The sequence below is a fragment of the Pan paniscus genome, chromosome 19 (assembly GCF_029289425.2).
Source record: "Pan paniscus chromosome 19, NHGRI_mPanPan1-v2.0_pri, whole genome shotgun sequence".
In the NCBI taxonomy this organism is placed as follows: domain Eukaryota; kingdom Metazoa; phylum Chordata; class Mammalia; order Primates; family Hominidae; genus Pan; species Pan paniscus.
The window spans coordinates 9428172-9447435 of NC_073268.2; the positions used below are offsets into that span (position 1 = coordinate 9428172).

Consider the following 19264-nt stretch of genomic DNA (forward strand, 5'->3'; position numbering starts at 1 on the left):
TTTCATCAGTTTTATTGATCTCAAAGGAGCAACTTTTGGTTTTATTGATTTTCTCTTATGTTTTGTATTCTATTGATTTATGCTTTTGATCTTTATTTTCTTCTACTTACTTTGGGTTTTGTATTTTTTTTTTCTCGTTTCTTAAGGTGGAAGCGGAGTTCATTGACTTGAGATCTTTTTTTCTAACATAGGCATGTAGCATTATAAATCTGCCCTTAGCTACTGCTTTAAAAGTATCCAGCAAATTTGGATATGTTATATTCTCATTCATATTCAATTCATAATACTTTCTTATTTCCCTTTCAATTTCATCATTAACATTCTGTTATTTAGAAGTGTGTTTAGTTTTTAAATGTGGGGATTTTCTCTTTTTTTCTTTTTCTTTTTGAGACAGAGTCTTGCTCTGTCACCCAGGCTAGAGTGCAGTGGCACAATCTCGGCTCACTGCAGCCTCTGCCTCCCGGGTTCAAGCGATCCTCCCACATCAGCCTCCTGAGTAGCTGGGACTATTGGTGTGTGCCACCATGCCTGGCTAATTTTTTATATTTTTAGTAGAGACGCGGTTTTGCCATGTTGGCCAGGCTGGTCTTGAACTCCTGCCCTCAAGTGATCTGCGTGCCTCAGCCTCCCAAAGTGCTGGAATTACAGACATGAGCCATCGTGCCAGCCAAATGTGGGTATTTTCTAGAGATCTTGTTCTTGATATCTAATTTAATTCTAGTCTGATCAAACAACATATTTTGTATGACTTGAATCCTGTTAAATGTATTGAGTCTTATTTTGTTTTATTTTATTTATTTTTATTTTATTTTATTTTATTTTTTGAGACAGAGACTCACTCTTTCACCCAGGCTGGAGTGCAGTGGCATGATCTTGGCTCACTGCAATCTCCACCTCCCAGGTTCAAGCGATTCTTCTATCTCAGCCTCCCAAGTAGCTAGGACTACAGGTGCCTGCCACCATGCCTGGCTAATTTTTGTATTTTTAGTAAAGGCAGGGTTTTGCCGTGTTAGCCAGGCTGGTGTCAAACTCCTGACCTCGGATGATCTGCCTGCCTTGGCCTCCCAAAGTGCTGGGATTACAGGAGTGACCCACCTTGCCCAGCCTTGAGTCTTATTTTATGTCCAGATTATGGTCTCTCTTGGTAAATTCTGTGTGTACTTGAAAAGAATGTGTATTCTGTTGTTGGGCAGAGTCTTACAAATGTCAATTAAGTTGAGTCGGTAAATTGTGCTATTCAGTTTTTCTATATCCTTACTGTTTTTCTGTTTACTTGTTCTGTCATTTACTGAGAGGGATATTGAAATCTCTAACTGTAATAATTGTAAGTTTCTCTGTCTCTCTGCAGTTCTATTAGTTTTTGCTTCATGTATTTCAAAGCTGTATTATTAAATATCTATATAATTTAGAATTCTTGTGTCCACTTGATGAATTGACTCTTATTATTATGAAATGATTTTATCCCTGGTGAAATTCTGTGCTTTGAAGTCTGCTTTGATATTAGCATAGCCACTTTGGCATTTTTTTTGTTTTGTTTTGTTTTTTCTCTCCTAGAGACAACGTCTTGCTCTGTTGCCCAGGCTGGAGTACAGTGGTACATTCACGGCTCAGTGCAGCCTCAACACCTTGGGCTCAAGCAATCCTCCCACCTCCACCTCCTGAGTAGCTGGGACTACAGGCATGTGCCACCATGCCCAGCTAATTTTATTTTGTTTTTTATTTATTTATTTATTTTTGAGACGAAGTCTCACTCTGTTGCCAGGCTGGAGTGCAGTGGCGCGATCTCGGCTCACTGCAACCTCCGCCTCCCAGGTTCAAGCGATTCTCCTGCCTCAGCCTTCTGAGTAGCTGGGGCTACAGGCACGCACCACCATGCTCAGCTGATTTTTGTATTTTTAGTAGAGATAGGGTTTCACCATGTTGGCCAGGATGGTCTCCATCTCTTGACGTCATGATCTGCCCGCCTCAGCCTCCCAAAGTGCTGGGGTTAAAGGCGTGAGCCACCATAATTGGCCTAATTTTATTTTTTGTGGACATGGAGTCCTGCCATGTTGCCCACACCGGTCTTGAATTCCTGGCCTCCAGCAATCCTCCTGCCTCAGCCTCCCAAGTAGTTGGGACTGCAGGCTACACCTGTAGTCTGGGAGGTGGAGTGCTGGGCCTGCCTGTGGACTGCCTGGACTGGGGCTGGGATGGCAGTGCCACCATGCCCGGCTCATTTCTTTTCTTTTTATTTGTAGGGGCGGGGTCTCACTTTGTTGCCCAGGCTGGTCTCAAACTCCTGGCCTCAATCCTCCCGCCTTAGCCTCTCAAAAGGCTGAATTACAGGCATAAGCTACCGTGCCTGGCCATTGTGTATACTTTCTATTGCTAGCCGTTCAAGTTCACTAATGGTTTCTCAGGCAGAGCCTAATCTGCTGTTAATCGCATTGAGTGTATTTTTCTTCTCAGATAGTATAGTTTTTATCCCTAGAAGCTTGATTTTGGGTCTTTAAAAATCTCATCTACATCTCTACTTAATTTTTGGGACATACAGAGCACAATGACAGTATTTGTTGTAAGGTCCTTGTCTGTGGATTCTGGTGTCTGTGTTAGGTCCGGATTTGTTTCCGTCAGTTGATCCCGGCCTCTCCGATCATGGATCATATTTTCCTGCTGCTTTTCATGCCTGGCCCTTGGACCGAATGCCAGACATTGGGATTCGTACCTCGTTGGGTGCTAGAAACTTTTGTAATCCTGTAATTATTCTTGAGCTTTTTTCAGGGATACAGTTAACTTGGAGACAGTTTGATCTTTTGGTGTGTTGCTTTTAAGATTTATTAGAGGATCAGAGAGCTGCATTTAGTCTAGGTGTAGTTATTCCCAATACTGAATCGAGACCTGACAGACTGTTCTACCTCGTGCCCCATGAATATGAATTTTTCCCATCTGACTGGTAGAAACAGGTACTATTTCAAGCTTGCTGTAAACACAGGCATGGTTCCCTCTGGCCTTCTCAGATGATTCTCACCCTGGCCTCAGATCGTGTCCACACACACACACGGGCCAACCAGGACTCTGCTGACTACCCAGGAAACCTGCCACCCATTTCTGGAGTTCTCTGTGTACAGCCCTCTCTTCTCTGCTACTCTGTCCGGCCAGCTAGACGGCGATCTCCCCAGACTCTCGGCCCCCATTTCTGCACCTCGGGTTCTGGCAGGCCCCCTAAGCCCTCGAGGCACTGAGCTGGTGCAGACTCACTCACTCGCTTTCCTGTGCACAGCAGTCGCTACCCTTCATTGAAAACCATGTGTCTCACATATTTTCTCCCTTTCTGGTGGGGGGAGGGGGTTATTTTAGGTGTTAGGGTGAACCTGGTCTCTGTTGCTCCATTTGTCCGGTACGTAGTTTTAAAAGTTGAATATTTTTGCGAGGTGTGTCCTTAAAAACAAAACAGCATTCTCCTGCCTCACTTTTCTTTGGCCTCTGACTCCTGTCTAGAGACAGTCTGTTTCAAATCTCACAGCTGTTTCTTCTCTGTTTGTCTCCATATTTCTAAATAACACATTTGCGCTGCTCTTCGTTAATTTTTTCAGTTGAAACATTTGTTTATTAACTTCACGCTATGGGAGATTAGAATGTGGTGCTCTCTCTTTTTTTTTTTTCTTTTTTAAGAGTCTCACACTGTCACCCAGGCTGGAGTCCAGTGGCGTGATCTTGGCTCACTGCAACCTCCGCCTCCTGGACTCAAGCAATCCTCCTTGCCTCAGCCTCCTCAGTAGCTGGGATTACAGGCGTGCACCACTGCACCCTGCTAATTTTTGTTTTTATTTTTTTATTTTTTGAGACGGAGTCTCACTGTGTCGCCCAGGCTGGAGTGCAGTGGCGCGGTCTCAGTTGACTGCAAGCTCCACCTCCCGGATTCACGCCATTCTCCTGCCTGAGTAGCTGGGACTACAGGCACCCACCACCACGCCCAGCTGATTTTTGTGTATTTTCAGTAGAGACGGGGTTTCACTGTGTTAGCCAGGATGGTCTCGATCTCCTGACCTCGTGATCCACCCGCCTCAGCCTCCCAAAGTGCTGGGATTACAGGCGTGAGCCACTGCCCCCGACCGTATTTTTTCTTTTTTTTTGTAGCGACGGAGTCTGTGTTGTCCAGGCTGGTCTTGAACTCCTGGGCTCAAGCAATCCGCCCACCTGAGCCCCCCAAAGTGCCAGGATTACAGGTGTGAGCCACGGCACCCAGCTTAGAATGTAGCTCTCTTATACCTCTCTTGTCCCTGCTGTCCACATGGAAGAAGTAGATGTTAATATCGATTAGCTCAATATTTATTTATTTATTTATTTAAGATGGAGTCTCACTTTGTTGCCCAGGCTGGAGTGCAGTTGCATGATCTTGGCTCACTGCAACCTCCACCTCCCGGTTCAAGCTATCCTTGTGCCTCAGCCTCACCAGTAGCTGGGATTACAGGCACACACCACCATGCCCAGCTAATTTTTGTATTTTTAGTAGAGATGGGGTTTCACCATGTTGGCCAGGTTGGTCTCGATCCCCTGACCTCAAGTGATCCGCCCACCTTGGCCTCCTAAAGTGCTAAGATTATTGGCGTGAGTCACTGTGCCCGGCTTTTTTTTTTTTTTTTTTTTTTTTTGAGATGAAGTTTTGCTCTGTTGCCCAGGCTGGAGTGCACTGGAACGATCTCGGCTCACTGCAACCTCCGCCTCCCGGGTTCAAGTGATTCTCCTGCCTCAGGCTCCCATGTAGCTGGGATTACAAGTGCCTGCCACCACGCCCAGCTAGTTTTTGTATTTTTAGTAGAGACGAAGTTTCACCATGTTGGCCAGGCTAGTCTCGAACTGCTGACCTCAGGTGATCTGCCTGCCTCAGCCTCCCAAAGTGTTGGGATTACAGGCGTGAGCCACCGCGCCCGGCCAAGATTTATTTATTTACTTATTTGGAGACAGGTTCTTGCTTTGCCATCCAGGCTGGAGTGCAGTGGCTCAAACAGGGCTTACTGTAGCCTCAACCTCCCAGGCTCAAGTGATCTTCCCACCTCAGCTTTCCCAGTAGCTGGGAGCGTGAACCGCCATGCCCAACTAATTTATTTTATTTTATTTTATTTTATTTTTTTGAGACGAGTCTCACTCTGTCACCCAGGCTGGAGTGCAATGGCACGATCTCGGCTCACTGCAACCTCCACCTCCCGGGCTCAAGCGATTCTCCTGCCTCAGCCTCCCGAGTAGCTGGGATTACAGGTGCCCGCCACCACACTTGGCTAATTTTTTTTATTTTTAGTAGAGACGGCATTTCACCATGTTGGCCAGGCTGGTCTCGAACTCCTGACCTCAAGTGATCCACCCACCTTAGCCTCCCAAAGTGTTGGGATTACAGGTGTCAGCCACCGTGCCTGGCCCCAACTACGTTTTATATTTTTTTGTAGAAACAGAGTTTTGCCATGTTGTCCAAGCTGGTCTTGAGCTCCTGAGTTCAGGTAATCCACCTGCCTTGGTCTCCCAATGTGCTGGGATTACGAACGTGAGCCCCTGCAGGGGGCCGACATCAAAATTTAAATGGCCAGTCAGATTGAAGTTTTTCTATGAAACATATCTTGCTTTGTTAAAAATTTAAAGTTTTCGAAACATACTTGTAGAAGGCAATTTTCAAATGGTTGTTAGGTTTTCAGATTGATATTTTTAGTAATCAGAACAACATAATTTTATTGTTTTACTAATCAGCCAATTTTTGAACTAAATCTTGAAGTCACTAAGAGATGATGGTCAATCATGAATATTTGGAAAAAAATTTGTGATATAATTTGTAGAAAAGAAATGTTCAGAGTGTATTGAATAATTTTAATAACATATAACTAATTAAGTACATATATTAACTAATTATAACTGTGACATTGAAAATATAAAATCGACTTTAAGCTGGTCAGCATCAAGAAGCTGGAAGATGTTCATGTGGCTTATTTGAAATCTTCCACTGTGTATCTTCTCTTTCCCAAATGATTTCTCAGTAGGAAGCTATGTTTGAACTCAGAGAAGGAGCTGTTTCTTAAAAATTAAACTGTCTCTGCTGCTCCCAATAGACAAAGGTGCTTAGCTGGTTCCCACTGAAGTACACTAATTCACTGTCTTAATTTAAATTTACCAATATATGCTGGGCACAGTGGCCCATGCCTGTAATCCCAGCACTTTGGGATGCTGAGGTGGGCGAATCACCTGAGGTCAGGAGTTTGAGACCAGCCTGGCCAACATGGTGAAACCTCGTCTCTACTAAAAATACAAAAAATTAGCTGGGCATAGTGCCACGCACCTGTATTCCCAGCTACTAGGGAGGCTGAGGCAGGAGAATTGCTTGAACCTGGGAATCGGAGGTTGCAGTGAGCTGAGATTGCACCATTGTACTCCAGCCTGGACAACAAGAGTGAAACTCCGTCTCAAAAATAAATAAATAAAAATAACCTTAACAACATAGTTCTTCAATTTGTCCATAACTAACTTTTACTATTAGTAGGGTTTTCACTTAAGGGTAAGTGGAATTGAACCCAGTAATTCTTAGGCTGGACCTTAGGTGGATCACCTGAGGTCAGGAGTTCAAGACCAGCCTGGCCAACATGGTGAAACGCCGTCTCTACTAAAAATAAAAAAAATTAGCCGAGTGTGGTGGCGGGCACCTGTAATCCCAGCTACTCGGGAGGCTGAGGCAGGAGAATCGCTTGAGCCCGGGAGGTGGAGGTTGCAGTGAGCCGAGATCGTGCCATTGCACTCCAGCCTGGGCGACAGAGTGAGACTTGTCTTAAAAAAATAAAATAAAATAAAACAAATTAGTTGGGAGTGGTGGTTCACACTCCCAGCTACTGGGAAAGCTGAGGTGGGAAGTAATTCTTGCATCCTGTCTTCGTTTTCCTACCTGGAACTGAGTCTTGGCCTTTGCCTAAGTGAGATAATGGAAAGGAAAGGAAAGTTGGAGAATCTCAGGTCTGGACCTTAGCAGTGAATTCAGCACAATCGCAGAATGTTGAAGTAGAGGAAACTGTTGTAGAGATTAGTTTTTAATCATTAAATAAAAACGTGAATGAGGCAGTGAAGTAACTTCCCCAAGGTCACACAATGGGTTGCTACAAGAAATGAGAATGAGCATTTGTCATTTCCCAGTGAGAACAGTTTCCATTGTGCCGAGACCTTCAAAGATTAACCTTCATACCAAAGTTTTTGCCTACTTGAAAATTGTATTTAAGTACATAGATCGTGTGAGTGAGTCTATTGCGGGAATGTTACATACATAATTAAAATTATCTCTATTTCACATTTATATATTTGTCCATTAAAACTTGCATAATTAAATAAATGTAAAATATAACTGAGATAATCAGACATCTGTTTTCTTTAATAAACATTAATCTTGAATAGATAATATGGTTAAATGATTTCAAAAAGATAATGTAGTTACATGATTTAAAGTTATAGCTACCGAATTGTGTGTGCAGAGAAATCTTACTCCTACCCTTGCCGCCCCTGCCACCCACTGCTGCCCTCTAGAGGTAAAGTTTTTGTGGTTTCTTTTTATCCTTCAGGCATTTCTTCATGAGAATGTAACCAAATACAAATATATATTCTCGTTCCGTACTCCACTTTGCCTACACAAAAGGCAGCATACTGTGTACACTATCTTGTCTTTTTATCCTGCTTTTACTTATTTATTATTATTTTAATAGAGATGAGACCTCACTATGCTGTTCAGGCTGGTCTCAAACTCCTGGGCTCAAGCGATTCTCCCACTTCAGCCTCCCGAAGTGCTAGGATTACAGGCGTGAGCACTGCGCCCAGCCATATCCTGTTTTTTTAAAGTTTTCTGGCCAGGTGTGGTGGCCCCTGCCTGTAATCCCGACACTTTGGGCGGCCAAGCTTGGCAGATCGCTTGAGCTCAGGAGTTTAAGACCAGCCTGGGCAACGTGACGAAACCCTGTCTCTACCAGAAATACAGAAAACTAGCCAGGCGTGGTGGTGCACACCTGCAGTCCTAGCCACCCGGGAGGCTGAGGTGAGAGGATCACTTGAGCCTGGGAGAAAGAGGCTGCAGTGAGCCAGGGCTGTGCCGCTGCACTCCAGCCTGGGTGACAGAGTGAGACTCCATCTCAAAAAACAACAAAAAAAATTTTTTTTTGGCCTAGAGATTTTTCCATATACTTGTATATGCTTAGAGATCTTTTTTTTTTTTTTCTTTTTTCTTTTTTTGAGACAGAGTCTCTCTGTCACCCAGGGTGGAGTGCAATGGCGCAATCTCAGCTCAGTGCAACCTCTGCCTCTTGGGTTCAAGCAGTTCTCCTGTCTCAGCTTGCCTAGTAGCTGGGACCACAGGTGCCCACCACCACGCCCGGCTAATTTTTTTATATTTTTAGTAGAGATGGGGTTTTACCATGTTGGCCAGGCTGGTCTCGAACTCCTGACTTCAGGTGATCTGCCCACCTCTGCCTCCTGAAGTGCTGGGATTACAGGCGGAGGCCACTGCGCCCGGCCACCGTTTTAGTTTTTACACTGAAATTATTCATGCTGCTTCTGTCTTACACTGTGTGAGTTCTTGATTTATGGTGTTTTGGGCTTCATTTTCATACAACTTGGAATGTGCAGGTTTTCTCTGTTCCCTGGTTTCACTGAAGATGTCGTTTCTAATGAGGGATGTGTATACGTCTGTGTGCACGTGCATGTATGTGTATGCAGTTGGCATTCATTCCTGTTGCTCTGTATTGGTTTTTAGAGTGGGAAGATGTGGGGCTAGGCCACCATTATGCTCTTTCTAGAACTGGAACCTACTAGATATTAATTTTTATTTACACAAATTTGTAATTTGATGCTTTAAATTGGAGAGGGAATCGGGTAAATTATTCGGCTAAATTATTAAATTGACACATCACTTTTGTTTTGCAGTAGTAACATTTTGTTAAAATGAGCGAATTGGTTATCACATTCTCAGCTTTTAGGAAGGTGAGCTGAGACAAAGCGATGCTTAGCATTTTTCTGAAACCTTTGGATGCGGTCAGGACAAGAGAGAGGTGATTGTGCCCAGCTTTATCACCTCTGGCCAGGTTTCTAGTGTTTTTGTGTGTGTGTGTTGTATTTAATTGAATGATTGCTCTGGACATTTTCTGTTTTGGGGGCAAAAGTGTTTATAGTGAAGATGGGCTGGGCTCAGTGGCTCATACCTTCAGTCCCAACACTTTGGGAGGCTGAGGCAGGAGGATCGCTGGAGACCAGGAATTCAAGATTGGCCTGGGCAACATAGTGAGACCCTGTCTCTACAGAAAACAAACAAAAAAATTATCCAGGCCTGATAGCACACTCCTCTAGTCCTGGCTACTCGGGAAGCTGAGGTGGGAGGATCACTTGAGCCCAGGAGGTCAAGGCTGCAGTGATCTGTAATCACACCAGTGCACTCCAGCCTGGGTGACAGATCGAGACCCTGTCTCAAAAAAAAAAAAAATTAAAAAGAAAAAGAAGATGGAGATGATGAAAGGATTGAAGGATACTTATTGCTTAGTCAGAAATACAGGGCTATGGGCCGGGTGCCGTGGCTGACACCTGTAATCGCAGCACTTTGGGAGGTCGAGGCAGGAGGATCAGTTGCGCCCAGGAGTTAAAGATCAGCCTGAGTAGCTGTAGAGACAAAAGTAGTCTCTACAAAAAAAATACAAAAAATAATCCAGGCGTGATCTCATGTAACTGTAGTTCCACCTGCTGGGGAGGCTGAGTGGGGGGATTGCTTGAGGCCAGGAGGTCAAGGCCTGCAGTGAGCTATGATCATGCCGCTGTACTCCAACCTGGGCATCGGAGCAATACCCTGTCTCAAGGGGGAAAAAAAAAGAAAATAAACATAGGGCTATGGAAAAATATTCCTTTATTTCAGTACCCAGCTCCACTGGGCCTTTCCTTTCTCCAGTGTCTGTTAAAGCTCAGGGGGATAAGATTGCTGTTTAGGATTACTTACTCTCGAATTTCGTTGTAACCAATCAGTGAGCCAGTGCGGAAATAGCTTTCTTATAGTGACTTCTACCACACAGGGCATTTCACCGCAGTGCTTTCTCCTCTGTTGGGAAAGGACGCACACTCTGTGCTAGCGGGTGGAGAACTAAAGTTCATTTTGTATCCTCCCAGCACCTAATCCAGAACTTGTGCCATGTGAGGTGACCAGTACAATTAAGTCCAGCCCACAAATAGGCAGGAATTCCAAAATGTGCGTTGAAATTGTCTTGGCGGGGCACGGTGGCTCACTCCTGTAATGCCAGCACTTTGGGAAGCTGAGGCAGGTGGATCATTTGAGATCAGGAGTTCGAGACCAGCCTGGTATACATGGTGAAACCCTATCTCTATTAAAAATAGAAAAATTAGCCAGGCGTGATGGCGGGTACCTGTAATCCCAGCTACTTGGGAGGCTGAGGTTGCGGTGAGCTGAGATCGCGCCACTGCCCTCCAGCTTGGGCAACATGGCGAGACCCCGTCTCAGGAAAAGAAAAAAGAAATTGTCTGATATTTATAGAATTTTCAAAGTGTGAGAAATAAAACTTCAGACATAATTCGTGCTTCATACTATATTGAATTAGATGATTTTAAAGTTTCCCGTATTTACCACTGTATTTTTGTCTGCGTATATAAGTTCCATGCACCTATACTATGGCTAACAATATTTTACTTTGACTAAAATTTGTTACACAATACTTAGTTATTAGTGTTACTTATTATTGAAAGACATTAGTTGAAATTTCTTTCAGCCTGATTTCATCCATTTTCTGCCAAGAGGCAATTGTAAATTATTGGATTGACTCTTCTACATATTGTTTGTAGTTGTTAAGAAAGTACTTACTGGTAGAAGTTGAATTTTTTGTTGCCCTTATTCTCCATTGTCTGTTTAGCGAATTTTTCTCTGCGATGGCTCACTTAACCATTATAATGATAAAAATGATAGGTGTGAGTGCAAATAATTTGAGGTGCTAAGAGTCTGCTCTGAAATATCCTGTTTCGGCCGGGCATGGTGGCTTATGCCTGTAATCCCAGCACTTCGGGAGATTGAGGTGGGCGGGTCACCTGAGGTCAGGAGTTTGAGACCAGCCTGGCCAACATGGTGAAACCCTGTCTCTACTAAAAATAACAAAAATTAGCCGGGTGTGGTGGCCAGCGCCTGTAATCCCAGCTACTCGGGAGGCTGAGGCAGGAGAATCTCTTGAAATCGGGAGGCGGAGGTTGCAGTGAGCCGAGATCGCGCCGTTGCACTCCAGCCTGGGTAACAAGAGCGAGACTTCGTCTCAAAAAAAAAAAAAATCCTATTTTCCCCCTAGGTCAAAGCCAGTGATATGTAAAGCTAGCATAGAGCAAAAGAGTCTGAGAACCATGATGTTGACCTGTCTTATTGGAATGGTTTGATTTGAAGGTGACACAAAGCAGAAGATGTGTCAGAAGTTAAGTCTCTGCATTACTGCTTTGGGGTGTAATTTAATTTTTAGAAGGATTTTTACTTAGCTGTAGACTGATTTTTCTGGGGTCTCGTGGCCCGTTGCCATTCGCAACATGCACTGCAACATGTTGCTATGTAGAATGCACCGGATTCTTGCCGTCCATTTGGCTCCGGGCTGTCTCTCGTCTCTTGTGCCAGATTTGCACATCTGGTCCAGAGCAGGAGTTAAGGATTGCTCTAGTAAGTGGATTAGTAGCTTTTCCTAATTACCAGATCTCACAACTAGAGTTGCGGCTGCCAGAATTGGTCGTTCACAGTTAACAATTACCTAGATGATGATGAAGTACATGGATCTAGTCATAAAAGCCTCGGTTCGAGCAGATGTCCTGCTTCCCAGCTGTGTGATTTGAGCCAGTTACGTGGTTCCTCTAACCCAGCGTTCTCACCTGTTAAAGGCTGTGATAATAGTGTCTACATCCTAAGGCTGGCAGGCACTGTAGGAATGCAGGTACCTGCACTCTCCTGAATGCAGTACCTGAAGCAGGGTAAGTACTCAAAAAAGGGTAGCTGTAATTCATACGTATTACAGGGCTTGATTGTTAAATATGCTGTGCTTCATGGACTCTCAGAATCCGGGGATCACAAGACTGTACTGTTATATTATGTACTGCTAAAAGGAAGTGATGGTAAGACATTAATTTACATGTTAAAATGTGAAAAAAATGTGGATCTTAGAATAGGTAAACTAAGGTAAGTCACATTTTTAAAAATTGTGGTAAAATACTACCTAACATGAAATTTACATTTGAGCAGTTTTAAGCATACAGTTCAGTGACATTAAGTCCATTAACGTTGGCGTAAGCCATCATCACCATCCATCTTCAGAACTTTTTCATCATCCCAAACCGAAACTCTTGAGCCTATTAAACACTACTCCATTCCCCACTCCTGCCATTCTCTGGTGACCCCTCTTCTACTTTCTGTCCCTGGGAATTTGTCTATGTTAGGTACCTCTTAAGATTTAGCTACATTTTTATAGAAATTGAATCTATGTGATCAGCAAGATCAGATGACCACGTCCTTTTCAACAAGGTTCTTAAGCAGATATGATCTCAGCAGGGGATTTTCTAGTTTAGTGGTTTTGGAGACGATAGAAGAGAGGGAGGAAGTGGGAGGGAGTGTAGCAGGGGCTTATGTATTTTTATGGTACTCTTCTGTTTTTGAATGTTTACATCTTTATTCTCTTGAATAATATAATTCATGAAGCAGGTAAAGATACAGCTTTTGTTCTATTTCTTTCCAGCCACTTAGCCCCAATACTATTTCCTGAGCAACTCATCTTTTTCTATTGATTTTAAAAAAGGTCCACTGCAGAATTTTAGACTGTTCCTTCACAAGATGCATTGTCAGAGATGAGCAGTTTTCCTTTGCTATTTTGTGTGACGCTTTGTAAATTCAGAGATAATGGAAAAGCCAAAATGTAAACACAAAAATTTCACTGTCAATAATCTGGCTCTTTTTCTATGTAAATAAGGTCTCTCAATTTTTCTCTCCATAGGAAGAACTAAACGGTTCTATTTAACCTTTTTAATTTTATGCTAAATTTATTTTTCTCTAATGGCACAACCACCTCTCATTTAGTTGTGCCAGTTAAGAGTAATATTGGCAGAAGTAAATTAAATCAGTGTGTAACGTGCCCGTTTGAGTTAGGACCTTGGAAAACGCAGCAGGAATGCGAACCCAGCAGTTGGAGAAGGCAGAGACAGGGTGGCAGGTGGGAAGCCCTCCCAGCCGTGGGTACCATTTTTGTTCTCAGGGCACTCTAGGAAATTTTTTTGAGTTGCCTTTGTGTGCTGCAAGTACCCTTGGTGAGCTGCCCACATGAGGTTGACTTCTGCCTTTTAGAGCCAATCACTAAGGCAAAGTCAAATTCCATAAATCTGTTATTTCACAAAATGAGGCATATTTTACAGTTTTAACATTCTTCAGCTCCATCAACATTTGTGTAAAGAGTAATGGCAAATACATGCTCTTATGGTGGCATTTCTTATTTTCTGCTTGAGACACGCTCATTTCCCCCCCTTTACTTTTAATCTTCCTGTTTCCTTGACACACCTGCTTCCGAACCCCATTGTCATCTCTCCCCGCTGTGACAGTTCACCAGCACTTCACGGTACCGGAGACTCTTTCAACTTGCCTTTTCCACCAACTGTCAGTTGCAAAATAAGGTTGCTTTGTTTGGGAGGGAGAGGGTGGAATCCTTTCTGAATGTCTCCTGTTCCTTTGAAGCAGGAGCACTTCAGAGACAATTGAACTGCTTTTAGGTTTTTCTTACCACCCAGCTTTTTCTTCTGATTGATCCTGCCGTGAACACACGGTTCTGTTGATGACATCGATTTGTTGCTATGGAAATAGTGGTAATGTCACAGATTCAACCCAGTGACTTTACTGCAGGTTGTTGCAGGAGAAATGGGCAAGGCTTTAGGGGAGAACCTCATTAACACTGAAGGCTATCAATTCTAAGCAGGTGAAAGGTAGATGGAGCCAACCTTTTGTGTAATGAAAACAAAAAGTGAACCCCTAGCAAATTCACCGAGTGCCATGGAATGCCTCAGCACGAATTCTAACCCATGGGAGTCTTTGACAAAATAAAAAATTTACACTTTCCCAGAGCATTCCTTCTACCCAAGTTTAAATCTCTTAACCCAAATCCTTTGTACTAAAACGGGGTTTCCCTTTTGATCTTCAGGACTCGGGCAGCCGCAAGTAGCTCCTCCAGCGCCAGCAGCCAGCCCAGCAGCAAGCAGCAGGCCCCAGCCGCAGAATGGAAGCTCGGGAGTGGGTGAGATGCCTCACGGGGCGTGCGCTGACCACGGGTGTCAGACTTCGGAATCGTGTTTTGAAGTTGAATCTGGGACTAAAGGGAGTTTTCCAAATGCCATTCATTACAGGGTTGTGTCTTGGAAAGAATAATTCTGATTCATATTTTAGAGTATGTGATTGAAAAAATGATGAAAGATTGTCTTTTTTTTTTTTTTGGAAGTAGGGTCTTGCTCTGTCACCCGGGCTGGAGTGCAGCGGAAGCATCGCAGCTCGTTGCAGCCTTAACCTCCCAAGTAGCTGGTACTGTGGGCACATGCCACCATGCCTGGCTAATTTTTTTGTAGAAATGGTGTCTTACTGTGTTGCCCTGGCTGGTCTCAAACTGCCCTGGCCTCAAGCAGTCCTCCGTCCTTGGCCTCCCAAAGTGCTGGGATTATAGGTGTGAGCCAGGGTGTCCAGCCAAAGATAGTCTTTTAAAGATACTTAACAGCCAGACTTTTAAAAAAGATCAAATTGATACATTCTTCTCTGTTAGTAGCTGACCAAGTAGTTTCTTCGTTTCCCACATCATCAGGTTTTACACCCTCTGACTTTGTATTCCTTTTAAGTTCTTGCCTTTTAACTATCCAGGACCCACTTACTAAGTTTGGCTCATGTCTCTCCGAGTTTCCTATTTTGGGCCTCGTGGGTGTTTATCGTTTGCTTGAAGACAGTATTACTTATATTGGTCATAGGTTCTCCTCAGTTTCATGGATGAGAAATGGTTTCTTCATTTACTTTTCTCTGCAGCAGGTCCTAAGAGGCATTAATGGAATCATTTTGTTTACTTTCTGGCCTTTACTTTAGGAACCTCTTGATCTGGGAAGTCACCGTTGAAAATTTGGATTTGTAGAATGTGGTTGGATTTATTTTTAGAGGTCCTTTTTTCTGTCACGGCTTCACATACACCTCCTCTCCTCCCCTCAACTATTAGTTTCTATTTTTCAGTGCTAAGATTCTGAGAAAAGCAAGGTTAAGATGTCACTGATGTTTCTGTGAAACTCTCAGGACTTTCCCCATTGCTCTTTGTTGTTTTTAATCTACCTTGCACTATCCATCTACCTCGCTCGCTCTTGCACGTTCTCTCTCTTGCTCTCTCTCCTTTTATAAGAGGATCTATTTATACACAACTCACAAATTACATGCTGTTGGCCAGGCTTGGTGGCTCACGCTTATAATCCCAGCATTCTGGGAGGCCGAGGTGGACGGATCACTTGAGGTCAGGAGTTCGAGACTAGCTAGCCTGGCCAACATGGTGAAAACCCATCTCTACTAAAAGTACAAAAATTAATCGGGCATGGTGGTGTGCACCTGTAGTCCCAGCTACTTGAGAGGCTGAGGCATGAGAATCATTTGAACCCAGGAGGCGTAGGTTGCAGTGAGCCAAGTTTGTGCCAGTGCCCTCTAGCCTGGACAACAAAGGGAGACTCTGTCTCAAAAAAAAATATATATATATATACACACACACACACACGCACACACGCACACTTTTGAAGAGAGTGGTGAAATAGACTCTCTAAAGTGGTAAATAATCATTTCCTTAGGCTTATATACAAACAGTACGTTATTCCTCTCCCTCCCTCCACAGAATTATTTTTCTGGTTGTCTATCTTTGCCTTATGTTAAAATATATTTTTAAAAATCTGGGCTGGGCACAGTGGCTCACACCTGTAATCCCAGCACTTTGGGAGGCCAGGGCAGGAGGATTGCTTGAGCCCAGCAGTTTGACACCAGCCAAACATAGTGAGACCCGATCTCTCTCAAAAAATCTTTTTAAGAATCAGCTGGGCGTGGTGGTGCACACCTATAGTCCCAGCTACTCAAGAAGCTGAAGTGGGAGGTTCGTTTGAGCTCAGGAGTTTGAGGCTGCAGCGAGCGAAGATCGTGCCACTTGCACTCCAGCCTGGGGGACAGAGCAAGACCTTGTCTCAAAAAAATGAAAATCAGTTAATGTTCCCTAAACTATGTAGTGAAAGGAAATGAACTGGATGTGTACTGAGGAGAAGCTGCCCAGCATGAAATAGATTGGATGAATGGATGCTTGTGTGTGTTTTATAAAATTATATATTATGTATGGGTATACACATGTATTCTACAAAGTACCTGTGTGTCCTTACACAATCTTGAGGTAATTACTATTGTGTGTGTATTGATCTCTCTCGACTCCCCAGTTAGAAAATTTCAACACAGAAACACTCCTATGTCTATTTTTTACTAATTCCTACGAATGCCTAGAAGGATGTGGCACATGCCGTGGAAACCCAGTAAATAAATACTGGATAGATGGTGTATTGATATTTTTAGCCAAATTCTATTCTGAAGAAATGTTTTGATGTAGAGGGTATGAAATCACTGAACTAAATTACATTTTCTGAATTTGGACGTTGAGTTTTGCAGATACCTGGTGCGTATAAAAGAACTCACCTGATTCCCTGTTCTTTCCCGGCGCAGGGCAGCTGCTTAGGTTTGGATTAAGGAGGCGGAAGGGTCTTAGTGGTCACCCACTTAACATATCTTGACCAAAAACTGATTCCTGCCCTTTGCACCCGACGAAACTCATTCTTACAGACTTCATTCTAGACTTGCTAGTCCTTCAGATGCATTGAGATCTGGGAGTTGTCTGGGGATTTGGAGGCAATCTATTTGTGATAGGTCCCTTACATCCTGTCCTTCATGTGACTAGTGCCTTGCCGTCAGTTTTACCAGTTACAAAAGTTGATTTTCTTTTTCTCACCCGTTATCTTGCCCGTTGAGGCAAGAGAAGTGTTTAAGAGGGCGGCCTTCAGAAACAGCAGTGTCTGGATTCGTTACCATTATTACTTTGACCTCGGGGCTGACATCAGCAAACATAGCAGTGAGCTGCTGTGTGCGCAGCCTTCATCCTAGATTGCTTTTGTAGCCTCCAGCCTCAGTCTCTATTTGATCTGCGTATCTCTTGCATATAAAAAGGAAAAGCTTTGCCTCTCATGTTATATGATTTCACTAGTGGCACCTCCAAAATTTAGAGTTATTGTAAAGCTTACTATAAAAAAGCTAAGTAGAATAGTAATAACTCCTTTTCGTTTGCGTTTGTTTTTAAAGGTTCTACTGTTTCTAAGGCTTATGGTGCTTCAAAGACATTTGGAAAAGCTACAGGTCCCAGCCTGTCACACACTTCTGGGGGAACACAGTCCAAAGTGGTGCCCATTGCCAGCCTCACTCCTTACCAATCCAAGTGAGTTGTTGCATAGAGTAAGTTCAGAGTGTACTTACGAAATCGGAGAAGCTATTACGGACTCTTGAGTTATTTATGCGTGAACTTCAGGGTCACCACCAAATACCACCAAATAGAATGGGTTTACTCTTTTTTTTTTTTTTTTGCTGAGGAGGAAAGGGGTACAAATTGTGGCAAACTTTTAACTCTTGTTGGAAAATATAGCAACAATAGCAATCTGCCATAGCCTGTGGGGTTTCATTCATTTTGAAAGAATTTGAAATTAAAAATACTTAATGCTTAATCAGTTGATAGTCTTATGAGTAAAAATAAATATTTCTGATAATTCAAAAGGCATTTAATCTTCTCCTATAAACAGGTGACTTCGTCTTTGGTTTAGTTGGCTAAAATAATCTGCACTATTTGTATTAAACACATGAACATACCCTGAACATAAATTTCTTTTATATGACTTTTTTCCACTAAAAATTAATTTGAAGCCGGGCGCGGTGGCTCATGCCCGTAATCCCCGCACTTTAGGAGGCTGAGGCGGGTGGATCACCTGAGGTCGGGAGTTTGAGACCAGCCTGGCCAACATGGTGAAACCGTGTCTCTACTAAAAATACAAAAATTAGCCAGGTGTTGTGGAGCACGCCTGTAATCCCCGCTACTCAGGAGGCTGAGGCAGAAGAATCGCTTGAACCCAGGAGGCGGAGGTTGCAGTGAGCCAAGATTGCGCCACTGCCTTCCAGCCTGAGTAACAGAGTGAGATTCCGTCTCTCAAGATAAATAAACAAAATAAAGCAATTTGAATAGTTAAAAATTAGAGTTCTTCTTTCAGAATCCTTCCAGATATGTTTATATTTATTCTTCAATACTCTGTAACGTAGGAAAGATATTTTTCCCTGTGAAATTATAAGTGGGGTACCTAATGTGCCCTGTGCCTCCTTTTTCCATACTTCTCTCTAAGGTCATGCTGCTTCAGTGTGTTCTTCCCGATGGTCCACCAACATCGTGTATTCTATTCAGGGTGCGTTACGAATGAGACAGAAGTGTAACACCAGTTATATCAGTTCCCATAATTGAAAACTGTGGCAAAATATAATTGCTGGTGTTACTGTATTTTCCAGCTTAGAACCTTTCATTAAGGGGGTATGGTTGCCTTGGTGATGCTTTTTGGAGAAGGGAGAGAGTTTATAAATTTACTTATTTGACAGGAGAATGAGTTAGTATTAAATCACTTTGCATGTTTTACTATTTGCTTATTCTGTAAACTGTCAAACCGACGTGTCATCTTGGGGTTTTAATTAGCTGGATTAAAATACAGGTTGGAAAATGGAATATGCGTAAGACGAGAAAGGCTGTAGGAAGATGATTTCTTACTTGATCTTTTCCAAGGAAGACCCCATACACTAATATGATCGATTTGGTTTGTAGGTGGACCATTTGTGCTCGTGTTACCAACAAAAGTCAGATCCGTACCTGGAGCAACTCCCGAGGGGAAGGGAAGCTTTTCTCTCTAGAACTGGTTGATGAAAGTGTGAGTGTTTGTCATGTTGGGGAGTAAGGGCAGTGGACTCGCTGAGAAACAAAAGGCTCAGCTCTGCGGGCCTATGAGGTGAAGAATAATAGTAGGCCAGAGAGAAGCATGATTGTTATTGTGCTTTTCCCTCTGTCATAGTCTTTTGATGCTGTCTGGAGTAGAGGGTTAAGGTCCTAAATAAAATCTTTGATCTTAAATGACAGCGTTTGTAGCAGTAGAAAGTAGTTTTCTAAAT

The 19264-nt window shown here is 43.2% G+C and overlaps 1 protein-coding gene across 1 annotated transcript in view; it reads left to right on the forward strand.

Moving 5' to 3' along the window:
* The window catches only part of RPA1 (replication protein A1), a 74421-nt gene that overhangs the window by 27008 nt on the left and 28149 nt on the right, over positions 1-19264 (forward strand). Inside the window, exons 6-8 of the mRNA XM_003816854.6 lie at positions 14181-14273; positions 17375-17507; positions 18924-19026. Of these exons, the coding sequence (XP_003816902.4) occupies positions 14181-14273; positions 17375-17507; positions 18924-19026 (329 nt within the window). The remainder of the gene's footprint in view (positions 1-14180; positions 14274-17374; positions 17508-18923; positions 19027-19264) is intronic.